Raw genomic sequence first — 9473 nt, 5'->3', positions numbered from 1 at the left:
TAAATACTCTTGATACAATTTTATGGTTTAAACAATAACATATATAAATAAGGCCACATGTATTTTATAATCTCCGACGATTTGGAGACAAGAAGAAAATATGTATTGAATTGCATAATTAGATGGATACAAAATGTACATCACATATTTTTTTGGGTGAAACGTGCCTTATTTCTGTCAGAGAGACCTACCGGTGCTATTCTGTCTTTGCGTATTGCAGAGTTATCTTCTCTTGTTAGCAGGTATTGATTGTTACATCATTGGTTTTTAAGTGAGAAAATTACGTCATTTTCTCAAATATTGATGACGTTACTCTCACAAACCAATGATGTAACAATCAATCCCTGCTCACAAGAGAAGATAACTCTGCAATATGAAAAGATGGAATAGGTTTGAATTCTTAGTTAAGTGAATCCCTGTGCTGAACTTTACTGTAAATTACTATAAATTACTGTTGCATTAATTTTGATTCTCTTGCTACATCACCAGGAAAGTAATTTCTGAAATTACTTTTTTGGCCAAAATTATTTCCAGAGATAACTGCTATAAATATTGAAATAGCATCCTCTCAATTACAAATCCTAGTACATGCATTTATTTCTGTAACACCTTATCTACTTGACGTGACATCTTCGGTATAAGATATATGTCACAAAATGTCAGAATTTCAGCCACATTTCTATATAATCTTTTTCATTTCATTTACCTTCTTTTGTCATTTCAGAACATCATACATGCACCTGATTTCCACCCAAAAAATATACAAATTTGATAAAAGGTAAATTCTTCTAAATTATATATGTGGAGTCACAATTCATATCATGGTTTTCATTAATGCTGATTGGTTTTTATGGAAACAAATATTCTTTATCAAAACAGCAGCAGTACCAACATTCAATGTGTTCTAAAGGCCAAACAGTACCAACATTCAATGTGTTCTAACGGCCAAACAGTGCCAACATTCAATGTGTTCTAACGGCCAAACAGTATTAATAGTTGTATACTTGCACACTTCAATACAAAAGCATTTGACGCTAACAATATTTTCAGATAGTTATCTATATATGCCTTAAACATGAAAAAAGTACAATAATAGAAAAATGCTTACAACAGTAACACATATTTGTTGTGACTTTTGGTCATATTATTTAATTCAAGTATGCTACAGTTAATTTCCATTCAGATATAACTGAATTCAATTCAAATTTAACAGAATTCAATAAAAAAAAAGATCAAATTGAAATATAATGGAAATAATTTAATATTCAATTTAAATGTAATTCAAATCAATTGACAGAGTCAAATGAAATACAAATGGTACAGAATTATGAAAATAACATTAGAACTAAAATGGAATTTTCCAATTGATCACTTGTTAAATAGACGAGATGTTTAAACAAGAGATCCCAGAGGGATCGTGGCGCCCACCTTTGTACCATTTTCATTAGTTCTTTGTCAGTTCAATCTTTTCTCTTCTTTCCTCTAATCTGTTTGATCGAGTCGTGTTAATAGTAAATGCACCATGAGGTAACTTTTGATCTAAATTTAATACTGATGTGTATGGACGCCAACCTTCAAAGTGATTTTGTCATTTCACATATTTACTTAGTACAGGGCTTAATGTGAAAGAAATAGTATCGATCATTGCAATATGAGAAAGATCTGATTAGTTCTTTTTTTAATGCATTTTGTTTTATGCTCATTCCCACCTCATACCATACACAACGAGGGATCAAGGGGAACCTACATATAAAATTTGAGAAAGATCCCTCTGATACTTCCATAGAAATAGCGATAACAAACTTTCAATATCAAAATCCAAGAGGGCTGCCTGTCGGCCATTTTTTTATCCAATCAGTCTCAAAAGTTGCCCTGCACAGCTAAGGACTAGAGGAACCTACATATAAAATATGAGAAAGATCCCTATCGTCCTTCTTGAGAAATAGCGATAACAAACTTTCAATATCAAAATCCAAGATGGCTGCCTGTCGGCCATGTTGTTTATCCGATCAGTCTCAAAAGTTGCCCTGCACAGCTAAGGACCAGAGGAACCTACATATAAAATATGAGAAAGATCCCTATAGTCCTTCTCGAGAAATAGCGATAACAAAGTTTCAATATCAAAATCCAAGATGGCTGCCTGTCGGCCATGTTTTTTGTCAGATCAGTCTCAACAGTTGCCCTGCATAGCTAAGGACCAAGAGGAACCTGCATATAAAATGTGAGAAAGATTCCTCTGGTACTTCTTGAGAAATACCGATAACAAGAATTGTTTAAGGACGGACCACGGACGCAGGGTGATTTGAATAGCACACCATCAGATGATGGTGGGCTAAAAAAAAATATGTATAAAGCAACAAGTTTACCTGAGGAAATATTCATGCAGTCTACAATACAATCATTTAAACTATACAGGCCTAGGATATCTATGTTCACGTAGCTTCATGAGGTTTAATTGGATGTTTAGTCAGACACATTTACACATAGATAGCTTTGATTTTTTTCATTTATCTGCTATCACTCCATTCACAAATAAGAATCCTTGGGACTTGCCTTGATAATCCAGCCAACAGAAACTGGAAGATGGTGAATTGATTGGGACAATGATTTAAAGGAAAGGTAAAATAAAGATAAAGGAAGAATGCCCCTCCAGAACAATTTCAGGAGAGTGGTACAATGTTTGCAATTTGCTAATTAACACACAAAACTGAGAAGTCTTTCAAGCATAAATGCAAAACTATGTATTCATGAAAATTAAAGAGCCACCATCAATATTGTTGTTCCATTTGCCAGCCACCTGTAGTTGCTAGCTAATCCATATTTTATTTTCCTAGTTATTGAATCTATCAATCTGAAAATCAGCTGGAGACACAAATGGCTGGATTATCTACTGGCAATTAAAAGGTTGGATTATCTACGGAAAAGAAATGTAGGTGGGGTATCTAAAGGGAACAAGCTGGCTAGATGATCTACTTGGAACAAAGCTCACTTGATTATCTACTATAGGAGCAAAGATGTCTGGATTAAAAGTCTCTTCGGAATGAAGGTGGCTGGATTATCTACTGGAAACAAAGGTGGTTGGATTATCTATTTGGAACAAGGATGTTGGATTATCTACTGGCAAAAAAGCATGGCTGGATTATTGAGGCTCTGCCTTACGTACATGGCACTCATCCCAACACTGTCACAGTCTCACGAAGATGATATAAAACTCTAATGAAAAAAACAAATAATTTACAGTGCTATATATACATGTCATGATGCAACAGGACCAACAATCACTTAACCATTCTGATGAAACCATTACTTTAGGTAACATTATTGTAACTGATAGTATGTTGCTGCAATCATAACATTGCAATGATATGTAACTGAAATTCCTCAGCTGTGACTGTCACACTATCAAATACTACAGAGGTTTCATTCCTTTGATAATAACAGTAACACTATACTATATTTGCCAAATCTCCCTAATTTAGAGATAGACTTCTGATTTTCGACCCGCAGTGAATTTGCCAAACTATTCCTATTTTCTAAGATTTGATGATTTTACCTGAAAGAACAGTCAAAAGATGCTATTTAAAAAGTGTTATTTTTTCCCTGGGATGTACATGAACATTTTATTTATGCTTTTCATTCTGAGCATGGGATAACTCCCCTTTTGAAATTTCAGACAGCTGCCAAGTATATGTAACACTATACTATAGTGGTTTCATGACTGTGATCGCAACACTACTTTGATAATCATTATGCAATAGTGATTTCACTGCTGTGACCTCGATACTGTGATATGTTATATTGTAGTGATTCCGCTGATATGACCTCAGCACTATCACATAACACTTCTGTGACCTCGGTACTGTGATATACGTAGTAATTCCCGTCTGATATGACCACAGCTCTATTACATAACACTTCTGTGACCTTGGGACTGTGGTATACGTAGTGATTCCACTGATATGACCACAGCTCTATCACATAACACTTCTGTTACCTCGGTACTGTGATATATGTAGTGATTCCACTGATATGACCACAGCACCATCACATAACACTTCTGTGACCTCTGTACTGTGATATACGTAGTAATTCGAGTCTGATATGACCACAGCACTATTACATAACACTTCTGTGACCTTGGTACTGTGATATACGTAGTGATTCCACTGATATGACCACAGCACTATCACATAACACTTCTGTGACCTCGGTACTGTGATATACGTAGTGATTCCACTGATATGACCACAGCACTATTAAATAACACTTCTGTGACCTCGGTACTGTGATATACGTAGTGATTCCACCGATATGACCACAGCACTATTACACAACACTGCTGTGCAATTTCTCTATAGTTGTTGAATTTTGTGTGGCTAGTATATATTCACAGTTGTCTCCATCAGAACTATTTCGAGGGTATAACATTTCTCGCATCATGGTAAGGTAAGACTTTCATGTTCTCTATGGTAATTTTTTTATTTTGGAGATGAGATGCAATTTCTTTTTTTTACATGAATTTTTTGTTTTATCTTCATCTTTTGGTGGTTAACATGTTAACAGCTTTCCTTTGCTGGGTGATATAACTTGGTGTTGTCTTTGGTGAACGCAAATATAGCAAAGTTTAATCCCCAGCGAATATAACCAATTGCAACTATAAAGTAAATGGAATTCCCAGGGAATATAACCAACTAAACAGTAATTATAAATGGAAGATTAAACTCATACTCAATTCATGTTATTATTATATAGACATTTTTACACCTAGAACACCTATAAATTCTATTATTTCTCACCCTTGATATGTTTTTCTTTTTATTAACGGGGCCAAAAAAACTGCCACAACTTTTATCAATAAACTAATAGCTTCTAGAGTAACGAGGATAATCAGTGGTGATGACTTTGAATGACCTTTGACAGTGTTTCTAATTTAAAGACTTAATGTGATATCTATTTGGTTTTAACCAATAAACGAATTAACATTAAGCTCTGTTCTAGAGGTTGAAGTGACTCAGTTCAACAGAAATAAATTCTTAAGAAGTTGATCATGTTAAACAGAAGTTTCTTATCCAATGATTTTACTTATTCTCATTAAATAAAAACATTTTTAGCTTTGAAATAATTGGATAAATAATAATTAATAAGTAGATATAGATATATATACCAAAACTAGGGTGAGTACGTAACAAAATAGTTATGTTAATGTTCTTTGATGGCATTTAATAAGAAAAGGTATGAAAATAAAAAAAAATGTAAGCTACAAAAAAAAGTGAGAAAATATTTAGAAACAATTGTATATGGATATGTTAACATATAACAATATACAGACGATGATAAATTCACAGGATCAAGCTTCACTATGAGACATAAACACAATATTACAGTTAATTATAGATATGGTCAATAACCCTGTAGCTTACTTGGCCATTAAACAATATTATGTCTGCTAACTGCATCATCACGGAACACATTCAAACTTCAGTCTTAATTTTGTTTTGTAAATTTGTTATATGAAGTAAATTTACAGCGAAATACAATGTACTTGACAATAGAATCTTGACAATATTCTAAAAGTATTGTTACTGGAAATGCATCTTTGTTGTGGTATTGTCTTGCTGGTCAAATGTTTAGTAAGAAAAGTAGGAAATCAAATAAAATGGAAATCATCATGTCAGATGTCAAGATCAATTTTGCAAGGTCAAGGTCGTAAGGTCAGGGTCGTCATGTCAAATGTCAAAAATGCTATATCCAATGTCAAGGTTGCTATATCTAATGTCAAGGTCATATTTGTCGAAGTCAATGTGTGAACTGTTATAACTCAAGCAAGCTATAAGTATCCATGAATGGAGGAACAATCTTCACTGGTCAAAATCTTGAAATTCTTCTTGGTCCGAGTTCGCTAAACTTTAGACTCGCGCTCCAAGTCTGCATACCCTGTCAATAGATTCTGTTTGCGCACCACACTGCCAGCGTTTCGCAGCTTGAAACTCCCATAATGCCACACTCTGTTTTTGTCTTCTTCATTTAATGTATGTAACTAAAATGAAAACAATGGAAAACAACTGTGATCAGGAAGGTAGTAAATTAGGTGTGGGTAAGGGGGAGGGTTAGATTGTGATACCGCGTGGCTATGATTATCTATCCCACCCCCACCTCCCTTCTCCTATTCATTTATGTACACCCCTCGTTAATTCAATTCTCCCAACCACTACCCATGGTATTTTCAATCGAAAATATCACCTTTTCATCCCCAAAAAGTGTGAATCTATGAACTATCAGGACATATTTACATTTCAACTGAAGTGAGAGATAGTTAGATTATCATGCTTATGACTTCCCTATACCATCTTTGATCTCGCTATCCCCCACCTCCCCAAAAACTGTTTTTTCCTTAAAACTGACCTTATACATAAATTAACTGGTAGTGGTACATGTAGGGATTAAAATATCTTAACCATATGTCATGATAATCTAACCCACTCACCAATTTTTTATCCACAAAATTTACGTAAATATTTTCACGTGACACATGTATAATGACGCTTCAAATGTGTCATTTGCAGTTTAAAATACTAATTTACAAAAATTGTTGAAGTCAAATCTTTTTTGAGGAAGCCAGATTATGATGTAGAGGATTAAATTAAAATTCTTTAAAATTAGCACTGTTTAATTTTTTTGTTAATATTATAAATGTCCTAATTATAACATTTTAAGATAGTAACATGTTAACCTACCTCAAGGGTTATGCAATAATATGCTAGTCTACCAGTAACTAACCCTGGTGTTTAGATATGAAGGGGTCAATTATCCTAGAACATATATTTACTATGTTGTATAGCTCAGAGATCCTGTCATATACTTACAGATCTACTCCGGTCAAAATAACCCTGATTAGTATAGCCCTGTGCTTCCCTGTAGTAACGTCTTTCCTTCTTCTTGTCCTGAAAATAGTTATTGACATGCTACATTAAAGATAAAGGGACAAACAAAATATTACATCTTTCAACAAAAATCTAGACAAAACCAAAAGAAAAACCAGTTAAATATTCTGTTTTGCATTTTAAATGTCATGAGTGAGAAAAAACTAGTATTTTATATGATAACTCAACTTTGAGGACTTCGATAATCGTGATGCAAGAATGCACTTTTCTCTAAATTTTTGACATTCAATTCAGAAACTTAACAGTGAAAGCAAATCTTTATAATTTAATTTAATTGTATTAATTCCCCCCCCCCCTAAAAAGACCAACTTACAAATACATTACCTGTTTTTAATGGCATTGCCTGGTAACTAATTGATGAGTACTCAGGGTTAGAATCAATATCTGTGATATTTGCAAGAGTTGTCTCCCCTAAACAAGTATGATAATATCAGATAATGTGAAGCATGAATAATACTTACAAAGTAGCTGAAGGTACAACTGGCTGGAATCCACAGCATCAGAGAGAAGACAATGATGGTTCCCACAATGTTACTACGCATAAAGGCAACTGTAACAGACAACATCCCCACAATGTTACTACACATAAAGGTAACTGTAACAGACAACATCCCCACAATGTTACTATACATAAAGGTAACTGTACCAGACAACATCCCCACAATGTTACTACACATAAAGGTAACTGTAACAGGCAACATCCCCACAATGTTACTATACATAAAGGTAACTGTAACAGACAACATTCCCACAATGTTACTACACATAAAGGTTACTGTAACAGACAACATCCCCACAATGTTAATACACATAAAGGCAACTGTAACAGACAACATCCTCACAATGTTACTACACATACAGGTAACTGTAACAGGCAACATCCACACAATGTTACTATACATAAAGGTAACTGTAACAGACAACATCCTCACAATGTTACTAAACATACAGGTAACTGTAACAGGCAACATCTCCACAATGTTACTATATCCCCACAATGATACTAAACATAAAGGTAACTGTAACATGCAACATCCCCACAATGATACAACACATAAAGGTAACTATAACAGACAACATCCCCCCAATGTTACTATACATAAAGGTAGCTGGAACAGACAACATCTCCACAATGTTACTATATCCCCACAATGATACTACACATAAAGGTAACTGGATCAGACAACATCCCCACATTGTTACTACACATAAAGGTTACTGTAACAGACAACATCCCCACAATGATACTACACATAAAGGTAACTGGATCAGACAACATCCCCACAATGTTACTACACATACAGGTAACTGTAACAGACAACATCCACACAATGTTACTATACATAAAGGTAACTGTAACAGACAACATCCCCACAATGTTACTACACATAAAGGTAACTGTAACAGCCAACATCCCCACAATGTTACTACACATAAAGGTTACTGTAACAGACAACATCCCCACAATGATACTACACATAAAGGTAACTGGATCAGACAACATCCCCACAATGTTACTACACATACAGGTAACTGTAACAGACAACATCCACACAATGTTACTATACATAAAGGTAACTGTAACAGACAACATCCCCACAATGTTACTACACATAAAGGTAACTGTAACAGCCAACATCCCCACAATGTTACTACACATAAAGGTTACTGTAACAGACAACATCCCCACAATGATACTACACATAAAGGTAACTGGATCAGACAACATCCCCACAATGTTACTACACATACAGGTAACTGTAACAGACAACATCCACACAATGTTACTATACATAAAGGTAACTGTAACAGACAACATCCCCACAATGTTACTACACATAAAGGTAACTGTAACAGACAACATCCCCACAATGTTACTACACATAAAGGTTACTGGAACAGACAACATCCCCACAATGTTACTACACATAAAGGTAACTGTAACAGACAACATCCCCACAATGTTACTACACATAAAGGTGACTGTAAAAGATAACATCCCTACAATGTTAATATACATAAAGGTGACTGTAACAGACAACATCCCCACATTGTTACTATACATAAAGGTTACTGTAACAGACAACATCCCCACAATGTTAATACACATAAAGGTAACTGTAACAGACAACATCCCAACAATGTTACTACACATAAAGGTAACTATAACAGACAACATCTCCACAATGTTACTTTACATAAAGGTAACTGTAACAGACAACGTCCCCCCAATGTTACTACACATAAAGGTAACTATAACAGACAACATCCACACAATGTTACTATACATAAAGGTAACTGTAACAGACAACATTCCCACAATGTTACTACACATAAAGGTAACTGTAACAGACAACGTCCCCCCAATGTTACTACACATAAAGGTAACTGTAACAGGCAACATCCACACAATGTTACTATACATAAAGGTAACTATAACAGACAACATCCCCACAATGTTACTTTACATAAAGGTAACTGTAACAGACAACGTCCCCACAATGTTACTACACATAAAGGTAACTGTAACAG

At 34.6% G+C, this 9473-nt stretch overlaps 1 protein-coding gene across 1 annotated transcript in view; it reads right to left on the bottom strand.

Annotated features, from left to right (window-relative positions):
• Window positions 1-2276: 2276 nt before the first annotated feature.
• Window positions 2277-9473, bottom strand: part of LOC110458138 (ADAM 17-like protease) — a 37002-nt gene continuing 29805 nt past the window's right edge. Inside the window, exons 21-24 of the mRNA XM_021509723.1 lie at window positions 7403-7491; window positions 6864-6941; window positions 3995-6037; window positions 2277-3852 (exon numbers count right to left, since the gene is read on the bottom strand). Of these exons, the coding sequence (XP_021365398.1) occupies window positions 5900-6037; window positions 6864-6941; window positions 7403-7491 (305 nt within the window). The 3' untranslated portion in view covers window positions 2277-3852; window positions 3995-5899. The remainder of the gene's footprint in view (window positions 3853-3994; window positions 6038-6863; window positions 6942-7402; window positions 7492-9473) is intronic.

Source organism: Mizuhopecten yessoensis, unplaced genomic scaffold (genome assembly GCF_002113885.1).
Source record: "Mizuhopecten yessoensis strain PY_sf001 unplaced genomic scaffold, ASM211388v2 scaffold9433, whole genome shotgun sequence".
Lineage (NCBI taxonomy): Eukaryota > Metazoa > Mollusca > Bivalvia > Pectinida > Pectinidae > Mizuhopecten > Mizuhopecten yessoensis.
This window is presented reverse-complemented; position numbering and strand designations above follow the sequence as displayed.